General features: G+C 44.6%; 1 protein-coding gene across 1 annotated transcript; it reads right to left on the bottom strand.

Annotated features, from left to right (window-relative positions):
- Positions 1-2,983: 2,983 nt before the first annotated feature.
- On the bottom strand, positions 2,984-18,134 carry dusp16 (dual specificity phosphatase 16). Its single transcript, XM_056456316.1, has 7 exons — positions 17,820-18,134; positions 12,940-13,384; positions 12,571-12,706; positions 11,665-11,828; positions 11,391-11,550; positions 9,685-9,808; positions 2,984-7,729 (listed from the first exon to the last, which is right to left on the bottom strand). Exons 2-7 carry the CDS (start codon positions 13,168-13,170, stop codon positions 6,931-6,933), a joined length of 1,614 nt encoding a protein of 537 aa, XP_056312291.1. The 5' UTR covers positions 13,171-13,384; positions 17,820-18,134; the 3' UTR covers positions 2,984-6,930.
- Positions 18,135-19,863: the final 1,729 nt, after the last annotated feature.

Raw genomic sequence — 19,863 nt, 5'->3', positions numbered from 1 at the left:
TTAAATAACATCAATATCCGCCATGTTTGTAGTTCTTTTCTCTCATGGTTGTAGTTCGGCGTTTGTCCACAGGGCGGCGCTGCAGCACAACTCTTCCCTCTTAATTACAATAACAGCTCTATTAAAGTGTGGCTCTCTGAGAGGATCCTCGAGTCGATAATAACCGCGTCTCTCACTGTGTTTACAGTTCATTCTCGAGGTGAACCACGCGTTTCCGGCCTACTGATGAACAACTGCTGCTCTGACGTCATTAATTATGATCAAACATGACGTGACATTTAACCCATTCCTGATTAAACTCCACTAATAATGGGTCAGCAGAGTAAATGGGTCGTTTCCCCCACTGGCCATTATTATTATTCATGCATATCTAAAAGTCCAGAATAGCTGTGTGTGGATGGACATGTCAGATGTGTGTGTGTGTGTGTGTGTGTGTGTCATCAATACACTGATTATAGCATATTCCCTCTATGACTGTTTGATTGACAGCAGCTCATAGCTGAGGACTCTGTGACGTCACCCTGGAGGCTGCGCTGCTGTTGCTAGGCGACAGTCACACTGGAGATGTTGTTGCTAGATCAGACACGGATGTGCGCAGAGCTGATTGACAAACACTCATGCGCGCGTGTGTGTGTGTGTTCCTCTTACCTGTGTAAACTCCAGGATCAGCGTTCCTCCGTCAGGTGTGCTCTCAGCTCTTCAGCACGGTGTTCATCATCATCTGAGGCGCAGGCACGAGTCAGCAGATGCAGATGACATGACTGTGTTTAAGAAGCGTCACATTCAGCAGAGTTTACCATGAACATCAGCCATTAAAGAGCTCATATTATCATTTACACACACACACACACGCACGCACGCACACACACACACACACACACACCAGCTTTATGATCAGCAAAACCAAGATTACACTCCGCTACTGTTATCTGTTAGTGTCTGTGGTGATGATCAGCGTGTGTGTGTGTGTGTGTGTGTGTGTGTGTGTGTGTTTGTGTGTGTGTTTACTCAATATAGTCAATAATAACACATAGATCAGTCTCCTTTCCCCTCTCCGTGTGTTGGTGGGCTGTTCTGGCCTGTGTGAGGTGTAAATCTCTGTGTTGCAGCTGTACACACGTGCTCTCCCTCTGTGTGTGTGTGTGTGTGTGTGTGTGTGTGTGTGTGTTTAGACACTGAATTAACTGCATTAACGCAGGCTGAAGTAAAGGGATTGAGGGTAAATACCTTCTCTAACCTCCTGTGGGTTGATAAACAGCCTGAGAGTGTGCAGAAGCGCTGCTGCTGGTGTTTATAAGCGCTCATACGGGCTGAAGGTGAGGCTCTACTCCTCCACCGAGTCCAACTCTACACCTGCGCTCATTATGCTGATGCTCATCAATATTCAAATTACTTTGATCTGATTGGACGAACGTCCTCCTGCGAGCTCCATTGCGTTCCCTCGTTAATCTCGTCTACTTTCCTGGAGTATATTTTATAAAGTGTTTATTATAATAAGTTTATTATTATCCTCATCAATATTAAAGCGTTATTATCTATAATATCAAAGATATTCACTTCAAGGAGCGTCACAACATCACACACTTTATGGAGAGACTCGTGATTTACAGCAAAGTCTAGAGGGGATACAGCTGCGGCCGGAAGATCACGAGAGTTGTTTACATCATCATCACCGGAAACAGGCTGTACTTTAACATTACTGTGTAGGTTAGATGTTCATAACATACACATTAATGGATAACACTCAGTATAATTACTGTTCTGCGGCACTGTGGCTCGGTAGTGTCGGCAAGAAGGTCTCTGGTTCGAGTCCCGGCTGGGTCAGTGTGTGTTTCTGTGTGGAGTTTGCATGTTCTCCCCGTGTTGGTGTGGGTTTCCTCCGGTTTCCCCCACAGTCCAAACACATGTGCTATAGGGGAACTGATCAACTAAACTGGCTGTAGTGTATGAGTGAGAATGTATGTGTATGGGTGTTTCCCAGTACTGGGTTGAGGTTAGAAGTACATCCGCTGTGTTAAACATATGCTGGAATAGTTGGCGGTTCATTCCACTGTGCTGACCCCTCATCAATAAGAGACTAAACTGAAAATGAATGAATGATTATAGTTTTCACTGTGAGGGTTGCGGTGGAGCAGACATAAGCACATTTAATGAGTAATTTAGTAAATACTGTAATGAATTATTGCTGTTGTCCAGCTGCAGCTCTATCCCTCCTGAAATGGAGAAGAGTTATAATATAATGTGGTAGAAATGTCTGTGCTGCATTATGAGTAGACCCACACAGAGACTGCGCACGCAGAACTCTGCAGATTATTAGCCTATCATTAATTCTGTTTATTGACTAGTGTATATGTGTGTAAATCTATATTAATTCAGTTTTTATATTACAGTAATATTATTGACTAATATTAAAATATTCATATGATTTATGCACAATACGATTTGTACATTAATATTTTCTGTATTTTAGTAGAGATATTACATGAGAGATTTGCTCTGTTTACCAAATAAACTGGATCTAATAGGATTAACACTGTAAACATTGAATAAAAGTTAAATATGTATTATTTTTATGTCACATATTAAGGTTTTAGTTATGATACTCCTAAAATAATTCAGCATTAATCTGCAGATTTAAATAAATTCTGCGCAGAAATAGCAGAAAATGTCCGCAGATTCTGTCTGTGCTGCATTATGGGTAATGTAGTTTCCTCCACTAATTCGCTGTTTATCTGCGTTGGATAAATAAATCGATTGCGCTATAATTTGGCTTTCGACAAAAGAATAAACCACATATGAATAGCCCCCCCCCCAACACCAATCAGGTTACCTGTGTAGAGAAGCACATGATGTAAACAGTGAGCACATCAGACGCTCCTGCACTGCGTCTCTACAGCATATCTTCATCTCCATCACTGCATTATTCTCTCTCCACTCTCAATAATAAGCAGAGAGCAGCTCTAATGCACACAGATCAAGCTGATCAAGTACCATTGGTGTTTTATTTCAGCAATCAATAACCTGCTACTGATCCACATCTGCAGAAACTTCACACACACACACACACACACACACACACACACACACACACACACACTCCTGTTCATGTCACACTCTGAACACGGCGGGTCATGGCTTCAGTAATACGGTCTCCGCACTGATCACTGCAGGTCTGAGCACACCCGCTCACAGCGTCCGCCTGACAGAGGAGATTGAGCTGGGCTTATTCATCCTGAAGACTCATTTCACAGCTTTAGGAACTCTGATAGTGTTCATCATCATCATCATCATCATCTTCATGGTGCTCGCACCGCTGACCCTCAGACGCAGAATCAACACTGATCTCAGGTCAGCATTTCTCTCTCTCTCTCTGGAGTCTATGAGCATCAACACTGCTCTGGGTCCACAATAAAGCACCAGTGGAGGGAAATCAAGAGTTTCTCAGAGCTGTGTGTGAACGGCGGATGGTTTCTGAATGAGGAAAGAGTCTGTCTGTGTGTGTGTGTGTGTGTGTGTGTGACTCCACATCAACAGATTCAGGACTTCCTGAGATCAGAACTCATGACGGCGCAGGTCATCTCCCACACGGGGCTGCTGTCGCTGTGCTTTACTTCCTTCATTCTGATTCATTTCAGTTTATTTTGAGGAAATCTCCACTTCTGACGCACAAACATAACCCAAACGTCACTTCTACACCACGCTTTACGCTTCGTTTACATCTATATTCTGATGGTTTGTTTATTTGTGGAGGTTTTCATCCTAAAACCACGGTGAGGGTGTGTTCTGAGTGAGGGTGTGTTCTGAGTGAGGGTGTGTTCAGGGTGAGGGTGTGTTCTGAGTGAGTCTGTGTTCTCAGTGAGGGTGTGTTCAGGGTGAGGGTGTGTTCTGAGTGAGGGTGTGTTTTGAGTGAGGGTGTGTTCTGAGTGAGTCTGTGTTCTCAGTGAGGGTGTGTTCAGGGTGAGGGTGTGTTCAGAGTGAGGGTGTGTTCTGAGTGAGGGTGTGTTCTCAGTGAGGGTGTGTTCAGGGTAAGGGTGTGTTCTGAGTGAGGGTGTGTTCTGAGTGAGGGTGTGTTCTGAGTGAGGGTGTGTTCAGGGTGAGGGTGTGTTCTGAGTGAGTCTGTGTTCTCAGTGAGGGTGTGTTCAGGGTGAGGGTGTGTTCTGAGTGAGGGTGTGTTTTGAGTGAGGGTGTGTTCTGAGTGAGTCTGTGTTCTCAGTGAGGGTGTGTTCAGGGTGAGGGTGTGTTCAGAGTGAGGGTGTGTTCTGAGTGAGGGTGTGTTCTCAGTGAGGGTGTGTTCAGGGTAAGGGTGTGTTCTGAGTGAGGGTGTGTTCTGAGTGAGGGTGTGTTCTGAGTGAGGGTGTGTTCTGAGTGAGGGTGTGTTCTCAGTGAGGGTGTGTTCTCGGTGAGGGTGTGTTCAGGGTGAGGGTGTGTTCTGAGTGAGGGTGTGTTCTGAGTGAGGGTGTGTTCTGAGTGAGGGTGTGTTCTGAGTGAGGGTGTGTTCTCAGTGAGGGTGTGTTCTCAGTGAGGGTGTGTTCTCAGTGAGGGTGTGTTCTGAGTGAGGGTGTGTTCTCAGTGAGGGTGTGTTCTCAGTGAGGGTGTGTTCTCAGTGAGGGTGTGTTCTCAGTGAGGGTGTGTTCAGGGTGAGGGTGTGTTCTGAGTGAGGGTGTGTTCTGAGTGAGGGTGTGTTCTCAGTGAGGGTGTGTTCAGGGTGAGGGTGTGTTCTGAGTGAGGGTGTGTTCTGAGTGAGGGTGTGTTCTCAGTGAGGGTGTGTTCTCAGTGAGGGTGTGTTCAGGGTGAGGGTGTGTTCTGAGTGAGGGTGTGTTCTGAGTGAGGGTGTGTGCTCAGTGAGGGTGTGTTCTCAGTGAGGGTGTGTTCTGAGTGAGGGTGTGTTCTCAGTGAGGGTGTGTTCTCAGTGAGGGTGTGTTCAGGGTGAGGGTGTGTTCTGAGTGAGGGTGTGTTCTGAGTGAGGGTGTGTTCTCAGTGAGGGTGTGTTCTGAGTGAGGGTGTGTTCTCAGTGAGGGTGTGTTCTGAGTGAGGGTGTGTTCTCAGTGAGGGTGTGTTCTGAGTGAGCCGATTAATCGATGCACTGAGAGTTACTGATTATTTCTTACATTTTCAGAATGAATGACAATCCTCTCTGGAATGGAGCGATCTAGGCTAGTTTTGAAACAGTAGATGGCGCTCTAGGCTACCGGCTAACAGCAGATGGTGCTCTACACTAGTTTCGAAACAGTAGATGGACCTCTAGGCTAGCGGCTAACAGCAGATGGCGCTCTATGCTAGTTTCGAAACAGTAGATGGCGCTCTAGGCTAGCGGCTAACAGTAGATGGCGTTCTAGGCTAGCGGCTAACAGCAGATGGTGCTCTAGGCTAGTGCTAAACAGCAGAAAATGCTTTAGACTAGTTTAAGAGGATGCTCTATGCTAGTTTCGAAACAGTAGATGGTGCTCTATGCTAGCATTTAACAGTAGATGGCGCTCTAGGTTAGCGTTTAACAGCAGATGACGCTCTATGTTAGTTTCGAAACAGTAGATGGCGCTCTAGGCTAGCGGCTAACAGCAGATGGCGCTCTAGGCTAGTGCTAAACAGCAGAAAATGCTCTAGGCTAGTTTGAGAGGGCGCTTTATGTTAATTTCAAATCAGTAGATGGTGCTCTATGCTAGCATTTCACAGCAGACAACGCTCTAGGTTAGCGTTTAACAGCAGATGGCGCTCTATGCTAGTTTCGAAACAGTAGATGGCACTCTAGGCTAGTGTTTAACAGTAGATGGCGCTCTATGCTAGTGTTTAACAGCAGATGGCGCTCTATGCTAGTGTTTAACAGTATATGGCGCTCTATGCTAGTGTTTAACAGTAATCGGCGCTCTATGCTAGATTTTGTAACTGCTCAGATATATTCGCGGCTCAGCTTTTGTGATGATGAATGTCGACTCAGCTCACTCTTGTAATTCGCTTAAACTTTAATTACAGTAATGATTGTTTTAGGTTTGTGTTATTTTCTCTGAGAGGCGCGTGTGAGGAATTAAAGCCATACATCGCCATCTGCTGGTGAAAAGGAAAATCTGAATCCATTAAAGAGAGAATAGCAGTGCATTCAGTGAGGGCCGCACAATATCTTCCTTAAGCATCGATACCACAGTGTGCACATCTGCACCCTCACAGCGCAGGACGCTCAGTGTGGACGATCAATGATCTGTGGAGTCACTGCAGAGTAACCATGAGCTTCTCAGTGAGTGTAATGATCTGCATGTGTTTACTGCCTGCAGCTGTGTGAGCGTCTCAGGCTTATACATTACAGCATACAGTAGCCAACATGTGGAGAGGATCAAAACCAACAGCATCTGTCCTTGTGTTGATCACTTCAAACTCTGACTTCTGCACACGATGGAGAATTATTCTACATCTGATTGGACAACTTGTGTTCCTGAATACCGCATGTTTATTCTACACTACTGTATTGTTGTTATACGGTGTGCAGATGTGCTCAGTCTAAATCATCATCAATCACTCTCACATGATCAATTCCAGAGGTGTTCATGTCATCAGCTGAATATATACTCAATGTGGATCACAGAATAATAAAATATCGATCGTCAGTTTCCTCCAGTATTGCGCAGCCCTACATTCAGAACATCTCCTGATGGGTTGAGAATCGAGTCTCCTGGATTCAGCACTGCAGCTGGGCTAGCGTCAGGAGACTCCAGCTTCAGTCTGAACCAGAGAGAGGCAGAGTTCTGCTGAAGATGCACAGGGCAACATTTGAGCAATGCTGCTGGGTCACTCTGGGAAATGATCAGCCTGGTGACACACAGGGTAACTAATCAGGCCGTTGGGTCACAGATATAATATTGATGCCCATTCTTAATAGAAAAGTCACCAAGCAACACTGCTTAAACAGTGGCCGTGTGTGTGATCAGCATGAGAGTGTGTTCCTCAGGAGACCTCTATGATCTCCATGCTGCCGCTGAAGCTGGTCTGGCCGGCTGCGGTGTCGTCTCTGGATCGGCTCTCTGTCCCGCCGTCCCCGAACTCCATCTGGCAGCTGCGGCGCTTCAGCTGTTTCTCGAAGCTGGTTTCCTCGTGCCAGCTGCGGCGAGAGTCTCCTGTGTCCCCGCTGCGCTGCCGCCCGCGCCGCCGCACCGCCTCCAGTCCCACGGCGCAGCCGTACGGGGGCCCGCCAGGGTAGAGGTCTGGGGGCAGGAGCCAGCCACCACTCACCGGCCCTAGCAGCATGTCTGAGTGCCAACCCTTAAGTGCGCCGACCGGACGGGGTGACTCGTCCACACTGCCACTGCGCTGGAGCGCCGGCGTACCCCAGGGTCTAGCAGAACTGTCCTCAGTCTGCTCCCGATCCGGACTCTGCTCTGAAACCTCCTGCACCGGGGAGAACTGGCAGCCTGGTTTGTCCGTGCTGACGGGAAACGCCCGCACAGACGCCGCCGGCTCGCCGTACGACTGAATGTCAAGGGAGAATGAGCGTTTGGGCCGGGTGTTCTCCTTCAGGTCCTCTCCGAGCGTGAGTCCGCAGAGCGCACGGGCCAGCAGACGCTCCTCAGAGACGCCACTCAGCACACAGGGCAGCGTCAGCGGCTCTAGCAGATCCGACACGCCGGGTTTCGGTTCGGCCGCTCGCTGCGGGTCACACACACTCTTCAGATTCTTCTCGAAGTCCAGCAGCTGCCCGAGGAAGTTGAAGTTGGGCGAGATGGTCGGCCGCTTCTCCTTCACGAACCTGAGGAGACCAGATCACACGTCAACACACAATCAAGACTGAGGATTCCTACACTATAGGCATGCTAACCAGAGCTGCGCTGTAGCGGAGTCCGAGTAATAATCACACTGCACCCGACACACTGCACCCGACACACTGCACCCGACACACTGCATCCGACACACTGCACCCGACACACTGCACCCGACACACTGCACCCGACACACTGCACCCGACACACTGCACCCGACACACTGCACCCGACACACTGCACCCGACACACTGCACCTCACACTACACCTGACACTGCACCTGTTTCCACATTCTTACACAGGAAATAATCATAGTTGACTGTGTGTTTATGAAGTGTGCCTCACACAGGTGAGTGGGCTGTATAATTAGCCTGTCCTGCGTGTATCTCCTCTTCTTGTTTGCTGAATGTCTCCTCAGTTATCAGTCGCTTTGGACTCAGGGTATATGCAGGAGTCCTAAAGGGAATCTCGATACCTTCTTAAGACTTTTTAAGGCCCTTCTCAGAATATGTTAAGACCTCATCGCCACTTCAAATTTTAATCAATGTCAAGCCTTCAACTTAGTGATGTTTTATAAACAAATTTCAGGAGGAGCACGCACAGAAGTTTCAGTATCAAATACATCATTGACTATTATTCTATTATCCAATCAGTTCTTGACCAAACCCCTATATATATACCAAAGCTGTCTTACCTGCAGCATCTCACGACTTTAGCATCCCTCAACCACCCCGTCACCTCACCTATTAAGCATTACATTCCCGGGGGGAGCGTTCTGGGGCCGGGCTAGATACTGCGCTCGAATCCCAATTCCTCTCTGTTTCCTGATAAGAGGAATAACTCGAGTTTGGGTGTCTTCCCAGAGCTCAGAGCCCTCTCCCCGGACAGCACGCCAAATACACTTTATTCTGAAACTATTGCAAGTGTGAACTCGTGAAATAAACAGTAGTAGTTAAATAGCTCAGTGGAGCACCATCATGCAACAGAACTCAGAACTCAGATAAGCTTGGACCAAACAAAGCTTGAAAGAATAAGTTATCTTCAGCGACAGGCTTCAGCCCCTGTTTAACCTCGTCTTTCTCCACCAGGAGTACACTAACTTACATTTCCCATTTTGCCGTCTGTTTCGCTCGATGGTTTCACTACATGTGGAGATTACTTGACATCACCCTGACGGAGGAGCTTGGCCTGACGAGCCCTAGTTTAAGCTAATCACATGGGTCGAGCATGCTGTTGTTAATATTGGGATGGAAAATGAATATATTTACGCTTTTTGAAGTCAAACACTTTAATCAACCCTTGAACAAAATTAAGACCTCATAAAAACACCATTAAGACTTTAATACCTTCTGAGGGCCGCCATTTTCTCAGAACTGAGTTACCAACTTTTCAAGACCCCGCGGACACCCTGTGACTAGACTGTCAGCTGAATATCAATATAAATCTATAATCTAATCGTGACGTGATCCAGAACTCAGACAGTAGTCTACATGTGAATCACTTCAGAACCTTTCATCAGAGCTGTGCTAAAGCTACTGAGCAACCCTCAACACCGTTCAGATGAAGACGCGTGCTCCACCTCAGAGGTTGACTACTGTACTGATCACGGCTCAGATTATTAACATCAAGCTCTGGTCATGAGTACACTACTGTTTCAAACACTCATGATCAGATCACAGCTGCTTTTGATGGATTACAGATCACCTGACTCAACTACTCTGATCTTTTGTTTGTGTTTACTTCTGATCTGTTGATGATAAACAGTGAAGAGATGTCCTATTGCTATCTGTCAGAACAGCACACCATTACTCTGATCTGAATGTAATCCTGCAGCAGTCTGATTACGCTTCTATCCCTGATCAGCAGTGCTGGGATGTAGAGTCGTCAGGCAGTTCCCCCATGATCCCGCAGCTCTGATGAGGACTAGTGGGATTAGTCTATTACCTGTAGGCTTCATCTAGTGTCATGTCCATCCTCTTCATGATGTAGGCGATGGCGATGGTGGCCGAGCGGGAGATTCCCGCCAGACAGTGAACCAGAACTCTGGCGTTACTGGCCTTGGCTTTCTCTGACAGGAAACACACAAGGCAGTGTTAATCTACTTCCTATCAGCTGACCTCAGACTCACAGCACAGTCAACGTGAGGATCTCCAGCTGCTTCTGGAAGTGAAAACTCAACATCATCAGTGTGTGCTTCTCCACAGCGCTGTCTGGATTCTGATTGGCTGTCGGTGTTTAACTGGATTCTGATTGGCTGTCGGTGTTTAACTGGATTATGATTGGCTGTCGGTGTTTAACTGGATTATGATTGGCTGTCAGTGTTTAACTAGATTCTGATTGGCTGTCGGTGTTTAACTGGATTCTGATTAGCAGTCGGTGTTTAACTGGATTATGATTGGCTGTCTGTGTTTAACTGGATTCTGATTGGCTGTCGGTGTTTAACTGGATTCTGATTGGCTGTCGGTGTTTAACTGGATTCTGATTGGCTGTCGGTGTTTAACTGGATTCTGATTGGCTGTCTGTGTTTAACTGGATTCTGATTGGCTGTGTGTTGAACTGGATTCTGATTGGCTGTCGGTGTTTAACTGGATTCTGATTGGCTGTCGGTGTTTAACTGGATTCTGATTGGCTGTCGGTGTTTAACTGGATTCTGATTGGCTGTCGGTGTTTAACTGGATTCTGATTGGCTGTCTGTGTTTAACTGGATTCTGATTGGCTGTCGGTGTTTAACTGGATTATGATTGGCTGTCGGTGTTTAACTGGATTCTGATTGGCTGTCGGTGTTTAACTGGATTCTGATTGGCTGTCAGTGTTTAACTGGATTCTGATTGGCTGTCAGTGTTTACCTGGATTCTGATTGGCTGTCAGTGTTTAACTGGATTTTGATTGGCTGTCAGTGTTTAACTGGATTCTGATAGGCTGTCAGTGTTTAACTGGATTTGATTGGCTGTCAGTGTTTAACTGGATTTTGATTGGCTGTCGGTGTTTAACTGGATTTTGATTGGCTGTCGGTGTTTAACTGGATTCTGATTGGCTGTCGGTGTTTAACTGGATTATGATTGGCTGTCGGTGTTGAACTGGATTCTGATAGGCTGTCAGTGTTTAACTGGATTTTGATTGGCTGTCTGTGTTTAACTGGATTCTGATTGGCTGTCGGTGTTTAACTGGATTATGATTGGCTGTCGGTGTTTAACTGGATTCTGATTGGCTGTCGGTGTTTAACTGGATTATGATTGGCTGTCGGTGTTGAACTGGATTCTGATAGGCTGTCAGTGTTTAACTGGATTCTGATTGGCTGTCAGTGTTTAACTGGATTTTGATTGGCTGTCAGTGTTTAACTGGATTCTGATTGGCTGTCAGTGTTTAACTGGATTCTGATTGGCTGTCAGTGTTTAACTGGATTCTGATTGGCTGTCAGTGTTTAACTGGATTCTGATTGGCTGTCTGTGTTTAACTGGTTTCTAATTGGCTGTCAGTATTTTACTGGATTCTGATTGGCTGTCAGTGAATGCTCATCAGCTAATCGGAATCCAGCAAACCCAGAGTATAAATGGTTTAGGCAGTGTGTGTGTGTGTGTGTGTGTGTGTGTGTGTGTGTGTGTGTGTGTGTGTGTGTAAAGCGCTTCCAGAAGCAGTGTTGTGATTCTGACCGATGAACTCCACGGAGCGGTCGAGCCACGGCAGGATCTTCTCGCAGAAGCTGTCGTTCACCGGCACCCGCAGGAAGTGTGTGTCCGGGATGAAGTCTGGCTTGGGGCAGGAGTTGCTGGCGTTCAGCACGAAGGCGATGTCGTTCTGCTGCATCAGCTCCTGCACGCACACACACACATGAGTGCAGGTTGATCTGAACACACACACACATATGAGCATGTGCCGTTCTAAACACACACAAACACACACACACACACTCACACTGAACATCACCTGGTTGAGCACGTCCCGCTGGCAGCCCAGGTACAGGTGTGGCAGGATCCGTGTGGGCCCGGCGCTGCTGACTGACACACACACCGCAGACACACAGGACGGCACCAGCGCAGACTTCCCTTCACACAGACCTGGGAACAGCCCTGAGAACTGCAGAAAACCCCCTGCACACACACACACACACACACACACACACACACACACACACAGTAAAGTGATGTGTTATGCTCAGTTTCAGCTCATTATTATTCACCAAACACACACACTACAAAGATGACAGAGTTAGCAGAAGAGCAATGGTCCTCTTTTACAGTGTGTGTGCGTGTGTGTGTGTCACACAGCAGCATCTGACCTGCTGACATCATCATCTAGAGAATAACTAACCTGCCCAAACCAGAACAGGACACACACACGTTACAGTAAAACACAAATGAGGAACAAACATGCCAAACACACACACATACACACGCACACACACACACACACACACACACACACACACAAGCAAAAAGTCCAGCAAGATTCACATCCTCCCAACTCTGGCTTCACTTCCTGTGTGATGATAATAACGATGTCATCGGTTACACACACACACACACACACACACACACACACACACGTTTACTTATTTAGACACACACACACACACACAGTCAGTCAGATATACACACTCAGTCACACACAGAGTAAGTTACACATACACATTTACTCGCACATTCTAAATTAAAACACACACACACACACACACTCAGTCTCATTAAGACACACATCCCCCTCCACACACACACACACACACACACACATTTGACAAAATGTTTAAGTGTCAGATGTTTGGTGCTGCTGATGTTTAGTGTGTGTGTGTGTGTGTGTGTGTGTGTGTGTGTGTGTGTGTGTGTGTGTTAGAACCTGAGAGCAGGTGGACTGATGGGAAACTCTTCTCCAGCTTGACCAATAGGACGCTGAGAAAGGCATCAGGTGAGAGGGAGGCGGGGTCACCTGAGCTCTGGTCATAAACCACCACCTCCTGACCCTGGAGCTCCAGCTGAAAACACACACACACACACACACACGCACACACACACACACACACACACACACACACACACACACACACACACAGGTGTCAGTTCCTCCTTAGGGGTGTCCCAGAGTAACAGTGTTCATCATGTGACGCTCTGCTCTTCTCCTCAGTGTGCGCTGGTGTTTCTGGATCAGACCTCAGGTGGGTCATGGTCCAGTTTCAGATGTGACACACACACACACACACACACACACCTTCCTCTTGGCGCAGTGCTGCAGGAGTTCGCTGATCTGGATCTTGTCCTGCTGCAGTCTCCTCTTCATCAGCTTGGAGCAGTTGATGTTCACGGCCTCCAGGATGTGGCAGGAGTTGAACTCCACGAAGGGCCTGCAGTCGATGAGCAGCACCCGCTCCACCCGGCCCTCCAGCAGCGCCACCAGAGCCTGCGGGCCGATGGGCCGCGCGCCGCACACGCGCTCACACATACCCACAATCCCCCACTGCGGCCTCAGCGGAGCGCACACACACAGCGGAGGGAGAGAGTGTGTGTGTTTGAGTTTGTGTTAATGCGTGTGTGTGTGTGTGTGTGTGTGTGTGTGTGTGATGGGAGACTCAGACTGCTCCAGGCTCCATTCAGACGTTCAGCAGCGTCGTGACGTCAGGAAGATCCTCACCGCTGCACTTCATCATGATCAGATCCTGCAACACACACACACACACACACACACACACCAGTAAGAGCTTTACTCATCCATTCCTCATCATATGACCAAACTAAACCAAATTAAAAAGAGAAACACACACACACAGAAATACACAACACTCTGAGACACAAACACACTCTTGTGCAAACACAGAAACATACACAAACACACACAATTATTTACATACACACACACACATACACACAGACACACACACAGACACACACACACACACACACACACACACACACACTACTCCACGCACCTCCAAATAAAAGGCAGACACTACGCTTTATTGAACTGTAACTGATGATCAACAGTGTAATCAGGATCAATAATGTGATTATGAACTTGGGGGCTCCCTGACCCACCTCTTCTGGACGGGTCCAAACCTGTATGATTCTGGTGTGACATATTTAACAGGTTTTCTGATATGTGTGGCTTTACCTTCACACCTGACCCAGAATCTGCTATATTTGGGTAACTCTGGGTCTGGGCTGGATCATCAGGTGTCCATATAAAGCTCCAGAACTTATGGAGTGATCATTGCTAAGAGTGTCATTCTCAATTTAAGACATGGTTAGCTTATCTCACTCTAATATTGCACATGGGCTGAGTCCGGTGTGGAGTTATTGATAATCTTGCTTAGTTTTACAATATATGGCAACCATGTCTTGATCACCTGGATCAATATAGGAGACTCTGAGCAGCAGTGTGATGCTTAATATGCTCACTCACTACCCATATTGACTGTGTCTGTGTCTTTATTGAAAGCCTTCATATACCCTCTATTGTTTTACATCTAATTTTCTCCATTTTAATTACGATCAGCAGTATTTGATTGTGTATTATCATGCTTATTCCTTGTGTTTTTATTATTGTTGTGTTGTGTGGTAATTATTGAAAAATGTCAAACTAATAGAAAGACTTAATTAATCAATGCTGTGATTATAATGCAGTGTGGAGCAGGAGCAGCAGAACATCAGCACAGGAGAGTCACTCTGAACACAGTGTGTTGATCAGCTCCACTAAACATGTGTGAGAATCAGATTATTGAGCAGAAATCATCACATCTGCTGAAACCCAGAGAGAGACGAGGACAGATGAAGAGTCACAATCAGCCCAGAGTGAGGGAAACCACCCAACAGCACAGCAGGGTTGAATGCTGGATGTATTGAGTCTTGATTTGGAGAGTCTGTGAGTGTTTTATCGTTCATCAGTAAATTATATAACGCCGCCCTAATAAATGTGTGAATTATTAATCAGACGCTGCATTACATCATAACATCTGTAACGCTGAGTGACCTCCAGAGTGTGTGTTTCTGTACGCAGACTTCATCTGACACACAAGACTCAAACTAAAGACTCTCTCCATTCATTCTGACATCTGATCTTCACTCCTCCATGAAGACACTGAGGCACACATCCTGAATCGTCAAGCTCAACTGCAAAGTGGCCACTTCCATGTCTGAGGGTTTTCCATTGGCTCCATCATCCTTCATCAGCTTTATCACCTGATTCTCCATCAGCTCTAACATTCTCCATCATTCTCCATCAGCTCCACCATTGCCATAATACTTCATCAGCTTTATCATTCATCAGCTCTATCTTCCTCCATCACCTGATTCTCTGTAATTCTCCATCAGCTCCACCATTGTCATTATACTTCATCAGCTCTATCTTCCTCCATCACCTGATTCTCTATAATTCTCCATCAGCTCCACCATTGTCATTATACTTCATCAGCTCTATCTTCCTCCATCACCTGATTCTCTATAATTCTCCATCAGCTCCACCATTGTCATTATACTTCATCAGCTCTATCTTCCTCCATCACCTGATTCTCTATAATTCTCCATCAGCTCCACCATTGTCATTATACTTCATCAGCTCCATCTTCCTCCATCACCTGATTCTCTGTGATTCTCCATCAGCTCCACCATTCTCCGTCACTATCATCATTTGTGAATCTACAGTAAACTGGACCAGTAATCACTCACACCAAGTTTACCGTGTTCAGATGGACGTAAAGAGAGCGAGAGCTTGAGGAGTTCAGCTCCACCACACTACTGAAACCTCCACCTTCTGCTGGCTTTCACTGAGAGATCATCTGCATCCATCAACACAAACATCTCAACGCTCGAGAGATGTCATCACTGAGGGAGGGAAATGAGGTAAAACTGAGGTAATTCATCAGGACATTAAGAGGAACAGACACTAATACTCTGCCATGTTTATTTGAACACCCTGATTAATCAATTCATTTGTCTTCTGCATATTATTAGCTGAAATAAACTGACTATTACCTGAGGAACACTGTCAGATAACTACATCTCCTGAACATCCTCACCTAAACACAAGCTCAAAAGTAACGCTGGTACATCTGCAGCGCTTCAGTGTTAAACTGAGCTCAAAACAAAGTGCCCATGAGAAGATTTACAGGTATTCAGGCACCTTTAGCAGGCTAATGATCAGCGTTTCAGTGTGTTTTTATTTGTGTTGTGAGGATTTGCAGTGTGTGTGTGTGTGTGTGTGTATCATGACAATCTCAGGTGTTTTCTGTTCCTCCACAGGTGATTTGACAGCGCCGGTGGTGAATAAGCATGCTAAACTTCCCTATCAGTGATGTGATCATGTGACAGCGGTGTATTACCGTGTGTGTGTGTGTGTGTGTGTGTGTTTGTTTAATATTATGTGCTTTAATATGCACCCATAATTTAGCAGACATATAAAATAAGATATTATGGCACGTTTAGATGAGCAAGAATAATATTTACTTCAGTAATACTACTAATATATGTAAATGGGTCAGGGTTAATTGTATTAAATTAAATACAAGTAATAGTCTATTCCAGGGGTGTCCAAACTCAGTCCTGGAGGGCCGGTGTCCTGCTGAATTTAGCTCCAGCTCGCCTCAACACACCTGCCATGACGTTTCTAGTATCTACTAAGAGTGATTAGCTGGTTCAGTTTGATTAGGGCTGGAGCTAAACTCTCCAGGACCGAGTTTGGACATCTCCTACTGTAGAAGCAGGTGTCTGATGGCTGGAAAGCCTGCTGTAGAAGTGAAATGATATATCATGGGTGAAATAATGTTTTAAAACAGATTTATGTCGAAGCTAAGCTACACACTTTAATTCTGTTAACATATTATCTATTATAGTTGATCATCTGTATAGAAATGATCATAGAGAGCAGACGATTCAGTTGTGTTGTGCTTTATAAAACTCACATTAAACGAGATTCTGCCTGAAATGATAAAGATATTCTTGTCAAATGTGTCAAAAACAGAGGAAAACATTAGGATTAATCAGTATTTTGGGGTAAACTTTGCTCATTCTGCACTATCTTTTAATATGTCGATTTTAATTAGATCTGATTATTTTGCTCTTGTTATTACATGTGTTATTATTATTGATATCACCGTCATCATCACAGAATATTACTTTTATCAGCCCTAACTTCAGTGTTATTATCCTCATTATTATGACTATAAATGCTAAATACTACATGTTTCCACACAGTCCTGTTATTTCAGTGTCTGTAATATTGCTGTTTACTGTGTGTTGTGTTTTACACTCTTAAACACTCAAATAAAAATACATTTGAGCTCTAAATATGCCGGACTACACTTCTGACATGAGCTATTATTAAAACATTATTGCACTCAAATGTATTTGGAGGCTGTCAGTAAATGGGGAACCACATTTAAAGCTGTGTTACACTTTAATGACGTTTATTCCCTATTCATCTCTGAGCCGTGTATATATCAATACAGGTATTACCACAGTAAAGTTTACAGCTGAACGGTATAAGCCAGTTAACATGACACCAGTGTGTTTTTAGCATTTCTGGGGCCGTCATTACTATATATATATATATATATATATATACACACACACACACACACACACACACACACATATATAAATAAGTACGTCGTATTTCAAGAAAGACAACAAACTTCCTGAAAACTTGACACGAGGAAAATGCAGATTATTATTATTATTATCACTGATATCAGTCTTGTCATCATCACAGAATATTACTGCTTATCAATACTAACTTTAGTATTATTATTAATATTATGAATATGACTGCTAAACACTACTTATGTACACACACACACACACACACACTCGTGTTATTTCAATGTCTGTTCTACTGTTGTATATGTTTATGATGTGTTTTGCACTCTTACATTACACTTCTGACATTATTATTATTATTATTATTATTATATTACAACTATTATTACACTCAAGCGGAACTTTGGTGAACTTTAAAACCATTTAAGACGGACAGTAAACGAAACTAACAAGACCATCGTGTCACTCACACACACACACACACACACACACACACACACACACACACACACACACACACACTGTGGCCCTCACGATATATTTCTCATGTCGGAAACTCACCGTCAAGCCTCCAGTCCTTCTCATTCTCCAGTAAATCCACAGACGAGCGGTTAAACCAGTACAGTGGGCCGCTAGTTATGCTAGTTAGCGCTGCTCGGTCGTGTTGTGCTGAAGTTACCGAGTTCGGCGCTCGTGAGCTCATCGGGTATAAATAACATCATGGCGTCACTGAAACTCACCGGCCTCAAACTCTCCGAACACAGCGAGAAACCCTGAGAACTGAAGCCCAGCCGGAGCTCACCCGAGCGGGAGGATAAAAACCGCCACCCGCTGATCTTCACCGACTGAAACCCGTCAAAAAGAGTTTTAACGGAGCCTGTGGGCGGAGCTTCAGCCGCTCGGAGATCATTACACAATCACTCACCATCACCATCTATGGCAAGCCGTTTTAACTTTAATCCATTCTCTGGATATGGATTCTTGAGATCAACAGTTACATTTTTGATATCAAGAACTGAATTGTTGATATCAAGAATTAAATTGTTGATGTCAAGAATACAAACCTGAGAATGGATTAAAGTTGAAACGGCTTGCCATACACTATCAGCTTTACCCCTTATTCGGTAGCTTAACGAGCGGGTAAAGTCTAGAGGGGATACAGCTGCGGGCACTCACTGACTGCGCTTACTGTGAGGGTCGGGTTTGGGGTTGGGGTAGACGTTAATAAAATATAATTTAATGGGTAATTTATTAAATAATATGAACAGTGCTAGGTGTAATTACTGTATTTACATTACCGTGATTGGTAAGTTTAGGGTTAGATGTTAGCAAAATACACTTTAATGGGTAATTTAATAGATAATATAACTAATTCTCGGGATAATTACTGTTTTTGCAGTACTGTGAGGGTTAGGGTTGGAGTAGGGGTAGATGTTAATAACATACAATTTAATGGCTAATTTGATAAATAATATAAATAAAACTGGGTTTAATTAGTGTTTTTCCAGTACTGTAAGCTCTGGGGTAGGGGTAGACATTAATAAAATACATTTCATTGTATAAATTATATGAATAATACTCAGTATTTTTACTGTTTTTACATGACCGTGATGGCTGGGTTTAGTGTGAAATATATGCAAATGCTTTCTAGTGTTGGGGTCATTTGGAAACCAAATTTCTAAATAAAAAAAGCCTGGTTTATTAATGTATATCATTCTCCTGCTGTTAAAACGATGCTCAGCTAATTTTTGAGCTGAAGTGAGCAGTAGGGTTAAAGTTTTGCCTTGTACAGAGAGAGGCTCCGGGGGTCCCCTGAGGGCCCGCTGAGAGCCTGATCGAATCAAAGCAGTGGCAGCAGCAGGTGATCATGTCTGAACGCACACACACATACACACACACACACAAATGTCATATTTTCAGTAATATATGTGTCATATACCACGTACATAACTATTATTATAATACAATGATATATATATATATATATAATAACAGCAATAATCAGGCTAGTTCATTAGTTTGTTTGAAGCATCTCTTGTAGTTTTTAATCACATTATTGGTTAAATCTGAAGTCAACATGAAGTGTTTACAATATTGTTGTGTAATGATGAATTTGTTAGTAGTGATGTTGTATATTATTGTAGAAATGTTAATATTGGTTTTAGGACTTTGCTGAAAGGTTTGATGCCTTCAGATGTTGACTAGAAGTGTTTAATATGATCTTCTGTTCACCAAAGCTGTATTTTCCTGAATTAAATTAACATGAAAAATGTAAAATATCATCTAAATTAGCTGCTCTTTATCAAAGCACATCTTTTATTTCCATAGCAGCTTTACAGTGTGTGTGAAGCAGCTGTACAATAAAAAATAAACACAGCCATGACAATATTTCAGCTTGTGGAACATTTTACAAACCAGTGTAGTAGATTATATGTGGATATATAGTCAAATTAAATGTGGTTCTTTCATCGATTCATTCATTCATCTTCCTTCAGCTTAGTCCCTTATTTATCAGGGGTCGCCACAGCGGAATGAACCGCCAACTATTCCAGCATGTTTTACACAGCGGATGCCCTTCCAGCTGCAACCCAGTACTGGGAAACAC

The sequence above is a fragment of the Danio aesculapii genome, chromosome 4 (assembly GCF_903798145.1).
Source record: "Danio aesculapii chromosome 4, fDanAes4.1, whole genome shotgun sequence".
Classification (NCBI taxonomy): domain Eukaryota; kingdom Metazoa; phylum Chordata; class Actinopteri; order Cypriniformes; family Danionidae; genus Danio; species Danio aesculapii.
Note: the sequence above shows the minus strand (reverse complement) of the source record. Positions and strands in the feature narration are given on the sequence as shown.